The sequence below is a fragment of the Macaca mulatta genome, chromosome 20 (assembly GCF_049350105.2).
Source record: "Macaca mulatta isolate MMU2019108-1 chromosome 20, T2T-MMU8v2.0, whole genome shotgun sequence".
NCBI lineage: Eukaryota > Metazoa > Chordata > Mammalia > Primates > Cercopithecidae > Macaca > Macaca mulatta.
Window position 1 is genome coordinate 4,398,622 of NC_133425.1, and position 18,098 is coordinate 4,416,719.

Sequence of the window (18,098 nt, forward strand, 5' to 3'; positions counted from 1 at the left end):
TCCCACAAACACCCGATGTTCTGTTTTATTATTATTATTATATTATTATTATTATTATTATTTTGAGAAGGAGTCTTGCTGCCTCCCAAGCTGGAGTGCAGCAGTACGATCTCGGCTCACTGCAAGCTCCGCCTCCCGGGTTCACGCCATTCCCGAGTAGCTGGGACTACAGGCGCCCGCCAGCACGCCCGGCTAATTTTTTGTAGTTTTGTATTTTTAGTAGAGACGGGGTTTCACTGTGTTAGCCAGGATGGTCTCGATCTCCTGACCTCGCAATCCACCCACCTCGGCCTCTCAAAGTGCTGGGATTACAGGTGTGAGCCACCGCGCCCGGTCTGTTTTTTTTTGTTGTTGTTTTGTTTTGTTTTTTTAGTTTATTTTCTCTCCGGGTAATTTCTATTGTTCTGTCTTCAAATTTGCGGAGTCTTCTATTTTCTTCCATTCTGCTGCTACCCATTCATTAAAGTTCCTTCCTTTGGTTTTGTATTTCTCGGGCCTAAACTTTCCGCTTGGTTATTCTTTATATTTTCTACTCCTTTGCTGAGACTTCATATTTTTTCATTTGCATGAAGCAGGGGTTGCTCCTTGAAGCATGTTTACGGTGGCCACTTCACCATCTTTGTCATCCTGTCAGATGGTCCAACACTGGTGTTGGTGTCTGTTGTCCGTTGATTGACGTTATTTGTTTGTTTGTTTGTTTGTTTGTTTGAGACGGAGTTGCTCAGGCTGGAGTGCAGTGGCGCCATCTCGGCGCACTACAACCTCCGCCTCTGGGGTTCAGGCGATTCTCCTGCCTCAGCCTCCCGAGTAGCTGGGATGACAGGTGGGCGCCACAATGCCTGGCTAATTTTTTGTATTTTTAGGAGAGATGGAGTTTCATCATGTTGGCCAGGCTGGTCTCCAACTCCTCACCTCAGGTGATCCACCCGCCTCGGCCTCCCAAAGTGCTGGGATTATAGGCGTGAGCCCCGGCGCCTGCGTGGCTGGCCTGACTGACATTTCCAAGTTAGGATTTTCCAGGGTTTTAGAATGAACAGGTCTGCGATGATACTTCCTGGCTGGGAGCAGGAGGCGCGACTGGGACTGCTCCCCATGTGGACAAAGAGGAAGTTGGGCCGATTTCCGATGACTGCCAGGCCGCCAGAGGCTGCTGCTGGGCCCTGGGTCACAGGTCGAGGTGTCACGCCTCTGAGCCGAAGCTGAGCCATTACAACCCCTGTGATCTGCACAAATACGTCCAGATGGCCTGCAGGAGCCAAGAAGTCTGAAGAAGCCAAAAAAAAAAAAAAAAAAAAAAAAAAACCCACAAAGAAGTAAAACAGCAGTTCCTGCCTTAAGTGATTAACCAACATTACAACATTCTACCACTGTGACTTGTCCCTGCCCTACCTTAGCTGATCAGTCGACTTTGTGACATTCTTCTTTTGGAAAATAAATCTTATGACCTCCCTACCATGTACCTTATGACCCCCTCCTCTGCTAACAATAGATAACCACCTTTTACCGTAATTTTCCATTACCTACCCAACTCCTATAAAGCAACCCCTTCCCCATCTCCCTTTGCTGACTCCTTTTTGAAACTCAGTCCGCCTGCACCCAGGTGATTAAAAAGCTTTATTGCTCACACAAAGCCTGTTTGGTGGTCTCTTCTCACGGACGCGCTTGACAGAGGCCGCCCTGCAGTTCCTGTTCCGATCTAAGGAAGGGAAGGGGAGATGAGAAAGAACTGGGTCCCAAGTCGAGGGGGTCCATTTCGTGAGGCGCACACTCAGGACAGGCCCTACCCTGCTGCTCTACTCTTTCCCTTCAGCCCCTCCTTCCTGGCCTCCACTTCCCGGCTGACTCCACACTGATCATTAACTCAGAAGCCGCGCAGGCCGGCAGCCGGGATCGCCTGTAATCCCAGCACTTTGGGAGGCCGAGGCGGGCGGATCACCTGAGGTTGTCAGTTCCAGACCAGCCTGACCAACATGGAGAAACCCCTGTCATGAGCCGCTTGCCTCCACCGTGCACACAGATCTGCAGGGAAGTGGGAAGAGTTGGGCTCTTTGGGTCATTTGAAACGGTTTGGAGCTATACAGAGGCCAGGCTCGATATTAAGTAGGAATTGGGATTTATATTGGCAGCGAAGCTTGGACCTAAACCCCTTTGGATCCGCACTTGGGCCCCAGAGAAAGGTTGTTCTTTTCCTCCCCACCTCCCACTCAGGACCACCCTGAGCGGTCCCGGCCTGGAGCCATGGCTAATGGTCCCTGACTACAAATTCCAGCTGACTGGAGGCTCCGGTTTGAGGTTAAGGGATTCACAGTCCGCCCACAACTCGTTGAGAAGGGGAGGATAGGGGCTCCCAGATGTCCGGAGACCCTGGCAAGGACTGTGCACCCAGCTGTCTGAATGCCAGAGGCCGGCTCCACGGGTAGCCATGCCTGCACCACCTCCTCAGGGCTAGAGTCATCACAGCCTTTTTTTTTTTTGGCAGCACCTGCTTTGAGGATTCTGAACATTAGGGTGGGAAGCAAGGACCATGATGTCAGCCCGGCTAGCTCAGTCGGTAGAGCATGAGACTCTTAATCTCAGGGTCAGCCCCACGTTGGGCGCAGCTTTTGCCATTCTTGATGCACAGAATTCAGCATCACAAGTGACACAGGTTCCGATGCTTGGCCCCTAACTGGAAGGTAAACTTTCATTGAGTCCCAAGTCTCGATCTGTGTCAGCATGAGAGCTTTGAAGACCTCCTCCCAAATTCATCAAGCTGACAACTGCTGTGTCTTCTCTTACAGTGGGTGTCCCAGAACCAGGGTTTCTAACGAAAAAAACAGGAGATTTTGTACCCCAGGAAGGTCTGTCTGCTCACCCCTAGACTGGGATAGAGAACCTGGATACCTTTCCTTTAGCATAAGACCCAAAGTTTCTTCCCCTCCCCCAGGAGACTCAGTCCCAGGCCTGGGGGTGGATGTGCTGCTTTGAAGTTCAGCCAAGGGAGAAGTGTCCACCCACCCAGTTCAGCTGAGACTATGGGTCACTGTAGGGGCCAGCCCTACAGGATCTGTGGGTTTTTCTCCCCGTGTGCAGAGATGAGAGACCATAGAAATAAAGACACAAGACAGATAAAAGAAAAGACAGTTGGGTCCGGGGTACCACTACCACCAAGACACGGAGACTGGTAGTGGCCCCGAATGCCAGGCTGCGCTGTTATTTATTGGATACACGACAAGAGGGCAGGGTAAGGAGTGTGAGCCATCTCCAATGATAGGTAAGGTCACGTGGGTCATGTGTCCACTGGACAGGGGGCCCTTCCCTGTTTGGCAGCCGAGGCGGAGAGAGAGAGAGGAGAGACAGCTTACGCCATTATTTCTGCATTTTAGAGACTTTTAATATTTTCGCTAATTCTGCTACTGCTATCTAGAAGGCAGAGCCAGGTGTACAGGATGGAACATGAAGTGGATCAAGAGCGTGACCGCTGAAGCACAGCATCACAGGGAGACGGTTAGGCCTCTGGATAACTGCGGGCATCACTCAGGCCCTCCACAAGAGATGGTGGAGTAGAGTCTTCTCTAAACTCCCCCAGGGAAAGGGAGACTTCCTTTCCCGGCCTGCTAAGTAGCGGGTGCTTTTCCTTGGCACTGACGCTACCACTAGACCACGGTCCACTTGGCAACGGGCGTCTTCCCAGACGCTGGCGTTACCACTAGACCAAGGAGCCCTCTGGTGGCCCTGCCCAGGTATAACAGAAGGCTCACACTCTTGTCTTCTGGTCACTTCCCACTATGTCCCCTCAGCTCCTATCTCTCTATGGCCTGGGTTTTCCTAGGTTATGATTGTAGAGCGAGGATTATTATAATATTGGAATAAAGAGTAATTATTACAAACTAATGATTAATGATACTTATATATAACCATATCTATGATCTATATCTAGTATAACTCTTGTTATTTTATATATTTTATTATACTGGAACAGCTTGTGCCCTCGGTCTCTTGCCTTGGCACCTGGGTGGCTTGCCGCCCACAGGTCAACATGGAGAGACCACCTCCCATATGCTCTACAGTCCCCTGGCTAACTCAGGCTCTTGTGAGAGAGGCCAGAACCCCAGAAACCAGTATGACCCAGCCATTACTTATCTCTCTCACTGTTTGGACGGTGGCCCTTGTTATTAGGAGACCAGGAGTGCAGCCACCCAGCCCCTCCAAAACGTGCCTAACAGATTTTTTGGAGGCTAAGGCAATCCCATGTAGGATGCTAATCTGTCGTAAAGATTTCTGATTAATCCCACTTCTGGGACAGCCTCCAAGAGTTCCAGTTCATCTATTGTTTCTTGTGTAAGACTAACTATAAATTCTGCCCTTAGGTCAAAACAACCTTGCTACTATTGCATTTACCATAAATCTTGCCCTTAAGCAAGTGCCTTATACATTCCTTCTGAAGCACATACACCCTTTCCCTGTGGTATGTAGACCCTGGGTCTGGACAGTAAGGCATGGAGACCCACTATCTTGTCCCCCTGCCACCAGAGACCCAGACCCGGATTCTGTTCATAAGTCCCTATTAAATGTTTTTTTCCTAAGAAAGATGATTTGTTGGTCTTTTTCTTCAGCCTGGCACCTTCCTTGGACTTTGGGTGTAGGTTTGCATTATGGTTGTAACCAGCCAAGGTGTGTCTTTGGAATGGGAGTCAAACCTTAATGTCTGGGCTTTAGAGTGGTTTTGGACACATTTGCCAGTGGGGGTGCTGAGATAGAGGCTGTCTGGGGGCCCCAAGGAAGGCAGATCAGAGGCTAGGACAAAACGCTACAGGCATCTCAACAGCCCAGGTCCTAATAATATGGCGCCATCGCCTCAGCCTCTGGTCAGAGTTCGAATCCCTCCTGGAGGATGTTGGCTTATGGGGCCTTATAACCATGACCCTGTGTCACAGCGATGCATGGGGCATGGGGCTAGGGGTCACTTGTATCCTTGGCCTGTGAGGGTTGCAGAGCCAGGGGTGGGTTGGGGACTGGTGCCCTCTGTCTGAAGCTATCCATCTTGGGCATTTTTCAGGGAGGAGATAGGGCTGTCCTGTGATTGTCTTTGCGTCTTTTTAGGAAGATTGGAACTATCAGGCCGGGCGCGGTGGTTCATGCCTGTAATCCCAGCACTTTGGGAGGCAGAGGCGGGCAGATCATAAGATCAGGAGATCGAGACCATCCTGGCTAATACGGTGAAACTCCACCTCTACCGAAAATACAAAAAATTAGCCGGGTGTGGTGGTGTGCACCTGTAGTCCCAGCTGCTGGGGAGGTTGAGGCAGGAGAATGGCGTGAACCCGGGAGGCGGAGCTTGCAGTGAGCCGAGATCACGCCACTACACTCCAGCCTGGGTGACAGACTCTGTCTCAAAAAAAAAAAAAAAAAAAAAGCAAAAAGAAAGAAAGACTGGAGCTATCAAATAAAGGGTGAACTAGGTATTTTCCAAGAATACAAGGTTGGCCTTAAATTCAAGAAAATTATCAAAATAATTCATCATATTAACAGAATAAAAAAAGAAGTCATGTGGCGATCTTAATGTTTGGAAGGGCGCTTCATGCAATTCACACCTGTATTAACCGTTTGTTTGTTTTACAGGCAGAATCTTGCTCTGTCATCCAGGCTGGAGTGCAGTGGTGCAATCTCGGCTCACTGCAACCTCCACCTCACGGTTCAAGCAATTCTCTCTGCCTCAGCCTCTGGAGTAGCTGGGGTTACAGGTGCCCACCACCACATCCAGCCAATTTTTGTATTTTTAGTGGAGTTGGGGTTTCACCATGTTGGCCAGGCTGGTCTCGAACTCCTGACCTCAGGTGAACCTTGGCCTCCCAAAATGCTGGGATTAGAGGCATGAGCCACCGTGACCAGAGAGAATCTTACTTTGTTACCCAGGCTGCAGCACAGTGGTGAGAACACAGCTGATTGCAGCCTCAACCTCCTCAGCTCAAGCAATACTCCCACCTCATGCACCAGCTAATTTTTTTGTGTTTTCTGTAGAGATGGGGCCTCACTATGTTGGCTAGGCTGGTCTCAAACTCCTGAGCTCAAGGGGTCCTCTCATGAGACATTGTGCCGGCCCATTATTTTCCTTCTTTGCTTCAACTCCCATCAGCTACCAGTTTCTGGACTGGAATGCCGTTTTTCCTCCTCTTTCTTGACTAGCCCCTTATTTTCTCTCCTGTCTGAGCTTTAATGTCACTCCTAGACTCATTGTTCCCATGTCAAGAACTCATCTATATCTGACAACACTGTTATGACATCCTGTAATTTTTGTAAGTCTGTTCATTTTATTTTTTATTTTTTCCAAGACAGGGTCTTGCTATGTTGCCCAGGCTGGAGTGCAGTGGTGTGATCTAGTTCACTGCAGTCTCAGCCTCCTGGACTCGGGAATTCTCCTACCTCAGATTTCCAAGTAGCTGGAACAACAGACGTGTGCCACCACACCCAGCTAATTTTATTTATTTATTTAGATGAAGTCTCATTCTGTCACCTAGGCTGGAGTGCAGTGACGCGAACTCAGCTCATTGCAACCTCCATCTCCCAGATTCAAGCGATTCTCTTGCCTCAGCCTCCTGCATAGCTGGGATTATAGGCATGTACCACCACGCCAGACTATTTTTTTGTATTTTTATTAGAGACACGGTTTCACCATGCTGGCCAGGCTGGTCTTGAAGTCCTGACCTCTAGAGATCCACTCACCTCGGCCTTCCAAAGTGCTGGGATTACAGGTGTGAGCCACCATAGCCGGCCTGATTGATTTATTTAAATTTAGTTACCGGGTCTTTCTATGTTGCCTGGGATGGTCTTGAGCTCCTGGGCTCAAGTGATGCTCCCTCCTCGGCCTCCCAAAATGCTAGATGTGCATCATTGGGCCAGCCTATTTTACTCTTTATTTTTAAATAATTATAGATTCACAGTAAGTTGCCAAAAAGAAAAAAAAAAGTACAGAAAACTCTTGTGTAGCATTCACCCAGTTTTCCCTAAGACTTCCATGACTATGGTTCAACATCAACGCCAGAAAATGAACACTGGCTGTTTTTTTAAACATATTATTCTTGGTTATTTTCAATCTTCACTTTGAACTGTGTGCTCTTTATTTTCTGCCCACCATTGTGCCCACCAAAAAATTAGGTGTATGCTTTAACACATGATGCCTATGATCTTTGAGAATAAAAAATTTGAGTCCATGTAGATAAATCTAGACCTGACTTGTTCTGTTTTATTTTATTTTATTTTATTTTATTTTATTTTATTTTATTTTATTTTATTTGAGACTGAGTCCTGCTCTTGTCACCCAGCTTGGAGTGCAGTGAGGCGATCTGGGCTCACTGCAACCTTCGCCTCCTGGGTTCAAATCATTCTCCTGCCTCAGCCTACCGATTATCTGGGATTGCAGGTGCGTGCCACCAAGCCCAGGCAATTTTCGTATTTTTAGTGGAGACAGAGTTTTACCGTGTTGGTTAGATTGGTCTCATTCCTGACCTCAAGTGATCTGCCCGCCTAGGCCTCCCAAGGTGCTGGGACTACAGGCATGAGCCACCCCGCTTGACTTGTTCTTTTTTGTTTCTTTTTGAGATGGAGTCTCGCTCTGTCCCTAAGTTGGAGTGCAGTCGCCCCATCTCAGCTCACTGCAACCTCCGCCTCTGGATTCAAGCGATTCCCCTGCTTCAGCCTCCCAAGCAGCTGAGACTACAGGCATGCGCTAGCACGCTTGGCTAATTTTTTGTATTTTTAGTAGAGATGGGGTTTCACTGTGTTGGGCAGGCTGGTCTAGAACTCCTGACCTCGTGATCCGCCCGCCTCGGCCTCCCAAAGTTCTGGGATTACAGGTGTGAACCACTGCCCCCGGTCGACTTGTTCTTTTTTAAAAAATTAAAATATGGTCTGGGTCTTTTACTTTGGAAGAGGGGTGTTAACTTCAGAACTGTCCTAGGTTCAGTTCAGATCGCAGGGAGGGAAGGGGGTCGAAGAGGGAAGGAAGTTGGGCTTCTGTGCCCACTGCGCCCGCGAATCTGGGAGGCAGGGTGACCAGGTGCCCGGGCTCCATCCGCTGGGGCTGGGCCGCCCACCTGCCCCCGCGCAGTACAGAGGCTCCTGCCGGGGGAGGCGTCCATTGCGTTCGCTTACTTCTCTGGGTCAACAAGTGAGGGACGCAGAGACTGAGTTAGCTGCGGCCACCCGGGCCCGCGGACACCGTCTTCATTCACTCCCACCCGCAGTCAAGTCCTTCTACCCGCAGTCCTTCCCTAAAAGAAGAAAAAGGGCCAGATGCGCGCTGTCCAGGATACTCAGTCCTGGATCCAGGAGGTCGCGGTGTAGCTGATCCCCGGGTTCCTAAACCCGGGCCCGGGGCCCAAGGCCCCGCCTGCTGGGGTCGCACCTGCAGTCTGAGAAACCGAAGAACGTAGGAGAGGGAGGCAGGGCCTGCTTTTCCTGCGAAAGATTCTTTCATTCGCTCCATTGTTGCTCTTGCTCGCTGAATTTCCCAGGCTAACAAACAACAGCTGATCACGGCGGCCTGGGCTCCTCTGGGATTCCGACCCGGGGCCTCTCGCACTCAAAGCGAGACTCATACCTCTAGGCCAACAGACCTCGGTGGCAGGAAGCACCATCTTTGCTCCCCAACTCCCACACCCCCCTCTTTATCTTTCTGGAACCCAAAACTTTGTATTTTCCGCTCTCCATAAATGTCGATGCCAGCGCTGGGAGTGTGGCCGGGAACCCAGGATCGCGGCAGCGAGAAGCCCAAACAGAGGGGAGGAGGGAGTCCCCGGAGTGGGACAGCGCTCAGCTCTGGGGTGGGGTTGATCTAGGGCAAAATAGCGCGGGCGCCCTGTGGCGATGGGCAGGACCCTCTCGCCCACCACACGCCGAGCTCGCTGGATCCTCTCCACACCCAGGCCGTGTCCCCCGGCTTTCCAAACTGCTGACGTCCTTAATGAAGGATCCAGAAGGTGTTACAGTATTGGCCCATCAGGATTTGAACCTGAGGCCCACTCTCACCCTAATCATAACCTCAAAGCCACCAGCGCCTAAAGACAGAGTGAGAGAGAAACAGAGGCGGAGAGAGTGTGTGTCACTGTCATGCCCTTTGCCATCCGCTGCTCATCCCCAGTGACCTCCCGGAACTTCCTCAATTCTTGCTGACAGAGGCAGAGACAGGACAGAGCTAGCTTCTGAGTCAGAGCAGAGGCTCTGGGCTGCACCCAGGGGAGGCTATGGGGGCGCCTCTGGGATGGAGCCAGCCACCGGCTGCAGTCGGATGCAAGGTGGGCTGGCCGCTCAGCCATCCTCCTAGGGCAAGGTCTTGGGTATGAGTCAGCAGCCCCAGATTTGAGCGCAGACCCGTTAACCCCGGGGCAGGGGAAAATACAGCGGGGAGCTCCAGGTTGCAGGTCTGACCCTGAGCATCCCCTACCGAGCCCAGTGCGGATGGGCTCTGTCTCCACCGGGCTGGTTCACCAGGGTCTCCCCGCAGCGACCCCAGAATTCTGCCAATCACTTGGGTACAGGGATGAGCTCTATTCACTTCGGAATCAGCCGACTCGCGCCAGATTGGAGGCAGGTGTCTGAAATGTCAGTAGAAGCCCACACCTGGGAGGCTCGTTGGTCTAGGGGTATGATTCTCGCTTCGGGTGCGAGAGGTCTCGGGTTCAAATCCCGGACGAGCCCCAAAAGTGGTTACTTTTCCCCCGTCATTTTAGAGAATATAGAACTTGAAAATCGGGGACCGAGCCTGAAGCCTCATCCACCAGTCGCCTTGCTCCGCTTCAGGTCCGTCCAGGTCTGTGCCTCAGCTGCAAGGGACCAGGATGCTCCTGAGGCTGGCCTGGTTGGCACTTGCCTCGGTCTCGCTGGAGCCCCGCGCCCTTCTCCTCCTTCCCAGCCCCAGACCAGAGAAGCTGTACCCTCCGCAGCCCCAGTCGCTCAGCTCCACGTGGGCTCCCGGTATGGAGGAGGCCGGTAGTTGGGTTGTGAGTGATCAGAGTGGGGTGCCCGGTCCAGGTGGGCCCTGGAGAGCTGCTCTTTCCTCGACCTCCCCCCTTCGCCCTAGAAACCCACATCTCTGCGGGCCAAGGCGGATCCGCAGATGAAGCTCCTTGAGAGCAGGTCGAAGCTACCTGACCCCATGGCCCCCTGCTGCCCTGGCCAGGAAGGTAGCCAGGAGCCACACATGGCTCTTAAACACTTGAAATAGGGCTGGTCCACTTGAGATGTGCTGCTGTAAGTACGGAATACGCATCGGGATTTTGAAGACTTCGTACCAAAAAAATAAGATATCTCATTCTCTCATTACACATGGAAATTAGATTTCACGTCTACGGTATTGAATAATATGCACACATATGAAAAACATGTGTATGTTATACCTAAACATACATATTTTATATATGTTTATATTATATGTAGTATATATGTATCATATAATTCTATTAGTAATATGATTATATCATAATATAATTTTATTATATAATTATAATTTTCTTTGAGACAAGGTCTCGCTCTGTCGTCCAGGCTGGAGTGCAGTGGCATCATCTCGGCTCACTGCAACCTGTGCCTCCACAGTTCAAGCGATTCTCCTTCCTGAGCTTCCTAAGTAACTGGGAGTATAGGTGGGCACCACCAAGCCTGGCTAATTTTTTTTTTTTTTTTTTTTTGAGACGGAGTCTTGCTCTGTCGCCCAGACTGGAGTGCAGTGGCCAGATCTCAGCTCACTGTAAGCTCCTGCCTCAGCCTCCTGAGCAGCTGGGACTACAGGCGCCCGCCACCTCGCCTGGCTAGTTTTTTTTTTTTTTTTTTTTTGTATTTTTTAGTAGAGACGGGGTTTCACCGTGTTAGCCAGGATGGTCTTGATCTCCTGACCTCGTGATCCGCCCGTCTCGGCCTCCCAAAGTGCTGGGAATACAGGCTTGAGCCACCGCGCCCGGCCTGAGTTTCTTCTTTCACCAAGTCTTGCATTGCCAGGGGCAGAGAGCTGGGAGGAAAAGACGTACCCTTGGGGTACATCTAAAAGGTACCAGCAAGTCTGCATCTGTCAGGGGCCTCTACCTCCACAGATAGAGGGTAGATTCTGGGAAAGACAGCCAGAATCAAAACATACGCCCAACGTGGGGCTCGAACCCACGACCCTGAGATTAAGAGTCTCATGCTCTACCGACTGAGCTAGCCGGGCTTCCTTATAGACTTCTTTCTATACCTACAAATGGACTGGGTGGCCTAAGGGTGGTGAAAACAAAGTGAGGTAATGAATCAGCCCCAGAAACCAGAGCGCACGTGGGGTCCCCCACAGCAGCCTCAGTCCCCACCGACGTCCCCGCTAGTGCAGGACTTCCTTCACCACCCTGCGTTCTCCCATAAATGGGGGTGACCCGCCAGAGTCTCCTTCCGCACCACGCTGGCATGAATCTGTGTTCTCCCAATCTGTGCCCTCCGCTGAAATGGCCTTCTTTCAGAAAGAGAAAAAATGTCCCCAGACTGCGACTGCACGCACTTAAAGAGTCAATGACTACCCTTTTTTTTTTTTTTTTTTTTTTTTTTTTTTTTTTTTGAGGCCACTGGAGTTACAGGCACAGGAGAGTTCTGCTGTGTTTCGGCCATCATTGCAGTTGCAGACAGAATGCCCAGAGCTCACTGGGACTCACAGAAGCCCTCGCAATACTGCTCCGCACTGTAACCTACCGTGATGTGCATTTAGTTGTTCCGTTTCCATTACTGTGTGCTTTTATATCTAGAACTATTTGGTTCTTTTTTCAGTCTAGAAGGCTGGAGGTCCTGTTGTCAAAGATATTTTCTTTATTGCCTTTCATATTTTTAGACACTGTAGGAATAGTTGTATTATGAGTCTGATACACTTTGCATCTGAAATGTTTGCAATTTAGTTTCTGTTCCTGTTAATGAGTTGTTGCTCCTGGTACCTTGTTTCCTTGTTAATTTTTAGGGCGCAGTGTTCATTTTCCTTGTAAATTTCTTGGTGTAGGAATTTCTGTGAGATCTGGAATACAAATGTATTTGTCCACACGCACACACAAATTATTCTTTGCTTCTGCAGGGGCTCAAGGGCATAACCAGAGATTGGTCACTTTGAATCGGCTTGAGTTTCTTTCCACTTGGTTCTCAAGTGCTCAAAATTGGATTATTTACGACTCTTGGTTCATGGCGTGTTCTCAAACCCAGCATCCCAAACAAAAACGAAGATTCTGCCAGTGGATTTTGTCCTCAGAGTAGATGCGAGGAGGCTCCAGTCCTGGTGGGCGCTAGGACTCAGGACGCGGATACCCGGGCTCCTGGGTTCGGTCTGCGCTCCTTCCAGAACTAGGATGGGGGAGCAGAGGAGCCCCAGAAGGCTACACGCAGGTGAGGAGTGTCGGGATGTGGGGAGGGAGAGGACTCTGGACCCCAGATGCAAACGCCCATAGCCCTTCTCCTCTGCTCAAGTGCCCGGCTTTCTCCCGTTAAGGCTCTAGCCGCCGGAGCCAGGGACACTGGGTGGGAATCCCAGGGTAGACCTTTTAAGGTATCTGACTGTGAAGACTCGGCTCTTACTGTATATAGGGACGGCTTACCTCTTCTTCAGTGCCTCGAGTGAGTTCCTACTGACAAAAGTAGTGTCACAAAAAATAAAAATAAAAAAGCAGAAAACAAAATAAGCTTATCAGGGGATAGGGCTCTGGCGACAAAACTCCAAATAAATTTTAAATGTGGCACTGGGTGCTGTCAGACAGCTTTGGATCTTTGTACAAATTATCTTCGAAGTCTGGGCGCGGTGAGTCATGCCTGTAATCCTAGCACTTTGGGAGGCCCAGGCGGGCTGATCACCTGAGGTAAGGAGTTGGAGACCAGCCTGGCCAACACGGAGAAACTCTGTCTCTACTTAAAAACAAAACAAAACAAAACACACACACACACACACACACACACACACACACACACACACAAATTAGCCAGGCATGGTGGCACGTGCCTGTAGTCCCAGCTACCTGGGAGACTGAGGCAGGAGAATTGCTTGAACCCAGGAGGAGGAGGTTGCAGTGAGGTGAGATCACATCACTGTGCTTCAGCTGGGTCCACAGAGACACCCTCTCAAAACAAGCAAACAAACAAACTAACATCGAAGGACTCGGACTGCGCTGACCTGTCAGAGTTGTTTGGATCTCTGATCTTCATCTAGAGTAGGAAAGGGTAGAAACCGATGTTTTGGACCAAAACTTGGGCTCGTCCGGGATTTGAACCCGGGACCTCTCGCACCCTAAGCGAGAATCATACCCCTAGACCAACGAGCCACATACGCTGCTGACTCCGGCTTCTCTCTGTGGCCTTCGTGGCGTCCTTGTGGCGAGAGGTGGGGACCCAGCAGAGCAGAGCTAGGAGGAGACTCCGGTTTCCTGAAGTCTGGAAGAGACAAGTTCAAGCGCGGGTGGGCGCGGAGGGAGCCCTGAGCCCCCGCTTCTCCCTGCGCCTCACAAAATGGGGAACATCCACTGTGCCCCCACAATCCGGGACCCCCCGGGCCCTCGCCCGCCTCCGCCACTCAGCCCTGGGCTGGGGATCCGCCCGTCACGCCGCGTAGTGAGGAGCTCCAGCTCCGGCAGGACATGGGAACGTCTCAAGAGCGGGCAGCTGCTGTGCTGAGGGTCCGCGAACGGCGACCACTGGACGCCCGCCTTGGAAACGCTGCAGCCCCGCGGCGTGGTGCCGATGGGTGGTCAGTAAAGGCCTGGAGACTGCACCAGGAACCAGCCACCAGGCCCGCTACCTCGCCGCGTCCCACGCTTCTCCCGCTCCGGTCTTCCCTTCTTCCCCAGGGAAGCCAAAACCCAGAAGGCGAGCTTCCCACACGGAACCTCAATTCAAGAGGCTGACACTGAGCGTCGCTTCGCTCCATTAGGCCCGCGGCGCCCGCCGGAGTCAGCGATGTACCTCCTTCCCCTTCACTGGGGAACTGGCGGAACCTCCAGTCACCAGGACGTGGGGAAGCAGAGGCTCCTTGGGGCAGCAGAGGCCGCGTCCAGGCGTCGGTTCCGGGGCACCTTTTGCTGTCACTCTGTCCTTCTCTGTGTCCAAATTTCACCCGGAGCCCGAGAATCCGGCAGATCTGGACTGAAAGGATCTCCTCCTCCCCTCCGGATCCAAGCCTCGAATTTCCTGGCTCTCAGTGGGAAGGCCTCGGGGTCTGGGCGTGGAGACGGGAGCCGAGACCCCCACCCCGCCAGGACACACTAAAGTGCTGCCGGAGGATGCCCGGGCCTTCGCCCCTCCGTCTCTCCCTCACTCCCCTCCCACTGGCCCCCCGCCACACATATTACTCCCCGCAATACCATGCAATTTTAAACCTTGGTAGGGCTCACCTGGGACTGGAGCCGCCATACTCTCGAACCCTACGAAAAATGTATGCCCATAAATAAACGAGCCCGGCGCATTCTTCCTTATTCTAAATAACCTCCTCCTGCTGCTCGGGGTCGTCTCCTTTAACCACGGTTACCGCAGTTGGCAGCGCTGGATCCCATTTCAGGGTGACGGACCGACTGCAAGGCGAGCGATTCAGGCCCGTCCGTCTGCGTCCCGGGACCCCGGGAGGTCCCCACTGAGGCTCTGCCAACAGCAGCCTCCCTTCGCCTTCCTAGTCTCCCGTCCTTGCTGAAAATGCGAAAGGGGAAAAAAGAGAAGGAAAAAGGGCTCGTCTGGGATTTGAACCAGGGACCTCTCGCACCCAAAGCGGGAATCATACCCCTAGACCAACGAACTGCGCTTTAATTTTTTTTTTTTTTTTTAACATGTCCTTCCGCCCTTGGCGCAGAGAGAGACTCTTTCCATCGCCCCAATAGCTCAGTCCTTAGCGCGCGCACCTGCGAATCTGGACTTGTGGGTTCGCGGCCACCCTCAGATTTCCAAGGTAGGCTTTACTCCTGCTGGATAAACCAACAAGGTGACCCCCTGAGGTCATGAGCTGGTGGTTTAAATGTCGTGCTGATATGAAATACAGGTGCATATGCCTATTACTAGGGTAAAAGGATTTCCAGGCAGAATAGTGATGTCAGAAATCATAAAGGAAATGAACAGATTTCACCCAAGTTTTTAAAACGGCAAAAGATGATCCAAAGAAAATACAATCTGAATGACAAATCAAGGGCTTATCAAGGGCTTATTACTGGGCTTCATAGATTTTTTTTTTTTTTTTTTTTTTTTTTTTTTTTTTTTGAGACACAGTTTCATTCTTGTTGCCCAGGCTGGAGTGCAGTGGCACAATCTCGGCTCACCGCAACCTCTGCCTCCTGGGTTCAAGCAATTCTCCTGCCTCAGCCTCCCGAGTAGGTGAGAGTACAGGAGTGTGCCACCATACCCGGCTAATTTTTGTAATTTTAGTAGAGACAGGGTCTCACCACCATGGCCAGGCTGGTCTTGTACTCCTGACCTTAAGTGATCCATCCACCTCGGCCTCTCAAAGTGCTGGGATTACAGGTTTGAGTTTGAGACCAGCCTGGGCAACATAGTGAGACCTCGTTCCTACAAAAAAATAAAAATAAAAATAAAAAAATTCGTCGACCAGACATGGTGGCTCACTACTGTAATCCCAGCACTTTGGGAGGCCGAGGCAGGCAGATAACCTGAGGTCAGGAGTTCGAGAGCAGCCTGGTCAATATGGTGAAACCCCATCTCTACAAAACTATGGAAATCAGCCGGGCATAGTGGCAAACACCTGTAATCCAGCTACTCAGGAGACTGAGGCAGGAGAATTGCTTGAACCCAAGAGGCGGAGGTTGCAGTGAGCCAAGATGGTACCACTGCATTCCAGCCTAGGCAACAGAGCAAAACTCCATCTCAAAAAAAAAAAAAAAAAAAAAAAAGAGTCAAGTGTGGTGACAATCACCCGTAGTCCCAGCTACTCAGGAGGCTGAAGTAGGAGGATCTCTTGAGCCCTGGAGGTGGAGGCTTGCAGCGAGCCATGTTCATGCCACTGTCCTCCAGCCTGGGTAACAAACCTTGTCTCAAAATAATAATAATGATAATAATAATAATAATTTGGATCTTGAATACAGGCATCCACAGAGGGAAGATGGCATGAAGGCTCAGGGAGAAGACAGCTGTCCCCAAGCCAAGGAAGGAGGCCTCAGCACCAACCAACCCTGCCCATACCTAGTCTCAGAGTCCAGCCTCCAGAATAGTGAGAAAATAAATTTCTGTTATTTTTGTCCACTCAGTCTATGGTACTGTTATGGCGACTCTAGCAAACTAATATAGTATTATTCAATAATATTAAATATTATTCAGTCATAATTAGGAATGAATTACTGACATATGCAACAAGGATGAACCTTGAATACATTATGTTAAGCGAGAGAAGCCAGACATGAAAGACCACTATCGTATAATTCCATTTATATGAAATGTAGAGGACAGGCAAATTTGTGGAGACAGAAAGCATACTAGTGGTTGCTAGAAGATGGGAGGAGGGAGGAACAGGGAGGACTGCTAATGGGTACTGAATTGGGATGATGAAAACATTCTAGAACTAGATAGTGGTGACTGTTGCACAATCTCATGAATATATAAAAACCACTCAATTACACATTTTAGTGAATTTTATGGTTTGTGTAGTATATCTCAATTATCAATATACTGAGTCAAAGCATATGCCAAAATTGGAGAATTCAGACATATAGCTATTCCCCACTGGCTTCTGTGGTAAGGCTATGAGATAAACTAGGCCTAGAATGGAACTGATGCTGTGGGCAGTTCAGAAAGTGGGGAAAGAAACTTTACTAGTGAGGTGAGTGGTTTTCCATGTTTATTGGCCATCTGTGCATGTCTCTGTGGGTGTATGTGTGTTTGCTTTCCTTTTTCTGTGAATTACCTGTTGGTGTGCAAAGACAGCTATTCATGTGGTTCTGTAGCCAGACTTTCCAGGGCATTTCCTGGCTGTGTGAACTTGAACTACTTTCTTAACCTTTCCAGGGCTCCAATTGTGTCATCCGCAGACATGAAGATAATGGTGTTCTCCTTGTGCATCTGTCGAAAACAGCATGAGGCCGGGTGCAATGGCTCATACCTGTAATCCCAGCACTTTGGGAGGCCGAGGCAGGAGAATAACCTGAGGTTGGGAGTTCAAGACCAGCCTGACCAACATGGGGAAACCCTGTCTCTACTAAAAATACAAAAATTAGCCAGGCATGATGGCACATGCCGGTAATCCCAGCTACTCAGGAGGCGGAGGCAGGAGAATCGCTTGAACCCAGGAGGCAGAGGTTGTGGTGAGCCAAGATCACACCATTGCACTCCAGCCTGGGCAAAAAGAGCGAAACTCCACCAAAAAAAAAAAAAGAAAGAAAGAAAGAAAGAAAGAAAGAAAGAAAGAAAGAAAGAAAGACAGAAAGAGAGAAAGAAAACAGCATGAGTTAGCTCATGGAAACCAGCAGAGTCCAGTCCCTGTTCAGTAACTGACAAGAATGAGCAGTTGGAATCTTGGAATCTGTTCTCAGTTTCCCTCTTTATTTTTATTTTTATTTTTTATTTTTATTTTTTTTTTTTTGAGACGGAGTCTCACTCTGTCACCCAGGCTGGAGTGCTGTGGCCGGATCTCAGCTCACTGCAAGCTCCGCCTCCCGGGTTCCCGCCATTCTCCTGCCTCAGCCTCCTGAGTAGCTGGGACTACAGGCGCCCGCCACTTCGCCCGGCTAGTTTTTTGTATTTTTTAGTAGAGACGGGGTTTCACCGGGTTAGCCAGGATGGTCTCGATCTCCTGACCTCGTGATCCGCCCGTCTCGGCCTCCCAAAGTGCTGGGATTACAGGCTTGAGCCACTGCGCCCGGCTGAATTTTTTAAATTAAAAAAAAACTTTTTTAGACAGGGTCTCACCCTGTCAGACTGAAGGGCAGTGGCGCAGTGTCAGCTCACTCTAACCTCCACCTCCTGGGTTCAAGCGATTCTAGTGCCTCAGCCTCCTGAGTAGCTGGGACTACAGGCACGTGCCACCACACCCGGCTGATTTTTGTATTTTTAGTAGACAGCAGTCTTGCATGTTGGCCAGGCTGGTTTCGAATTCCTGGATTCAAGTGATCCACCCGCCTTGGCCTCCCAAAGTGCTGGGACTACAGGCAGGA

At 50.4% G+C, this 18,098-nt stretch overlaps 1 protein-coding gene and 3 non-coding genes across 6 annotated transcripts; 1 reads left to right on the forward strand and 3 right to left on the reverse strand.

Annotated features, from left to right (window-relative positions):
- Window positions 1-9,603: 9,603 nt before the first annotated feature.
- Window positions 9,604-9,675, forward strand: TRNAP-CGG (transfer RNA proline (anticodon CGG)). The gene has a single exon. It is a non-coding gene; the product is annotated as a tRNA-Pro (tRNA).
- Window positions 9,676-11,103: 1,428 nt separating this feature from the next.
- On the reverse strand, window positions 11,104-11,176 carry TRNAK-CUU (transfer RNA lysine (anticodon CUU)). Its single transcript has one exon. It is a non-coding gene; the product is annotated as a tRNA-Lys (tRNA).
- A 600-nt stretch (window positions 11,177-11,776) lies between these two features.
- Window positions 11,777-14,689, reverse strand: LOC106994926 (uncharacterized). Of its 3 annotated transcripts, XM_077985364.1 has the most exons (5): window positions 14,483-14,689; window positions 14,349-14,378; window positions 13,290-13,392; window positions 12,567-12,593; window positions 11,777-12,315 (listed from the first exon to the last, which is right to left on the reverse strand). In XM_077985364.1, exons 1-5 carry the CDS (start codon window positions 14,505-14,507, stop codon window positions 12,258-12,260), a joined length of 243 nt encoding a protein of 80 aa, XP_077841490.1. In that variant the 5' UTR covers window positions 14,508-14,689; the 3' UTR covers window positions 11,777-12,257. The 3 variants fall into 3 exon arrangements, 2 of the variants coding, with proteins under 2 accessions (XP_077841490.1, XP_077841489.1); XR_013411452.1 differs by lacking the exons at window positions 14,349-14,378; window positions 14,483-14,689 and adding an exon at window positions 13,921-14,121; XM_077985363.1 differs by lacking the exon at window positions 12,567-12,593 and having other exon boundaries at window positions 13,267-13,392; window positions 14,349-14,636.
- Window positions 13,212-13,283, reverse strand: TRNAP-AGG (transfer RNA proline (anticodon AGG)). Its single transcript has one exon. It is a non-coding gene; the product is annotated as a tRNA-Pro (tRNA).
- Window positions 14,690-18,098: the final 3,409 nt, after the last annotated feature.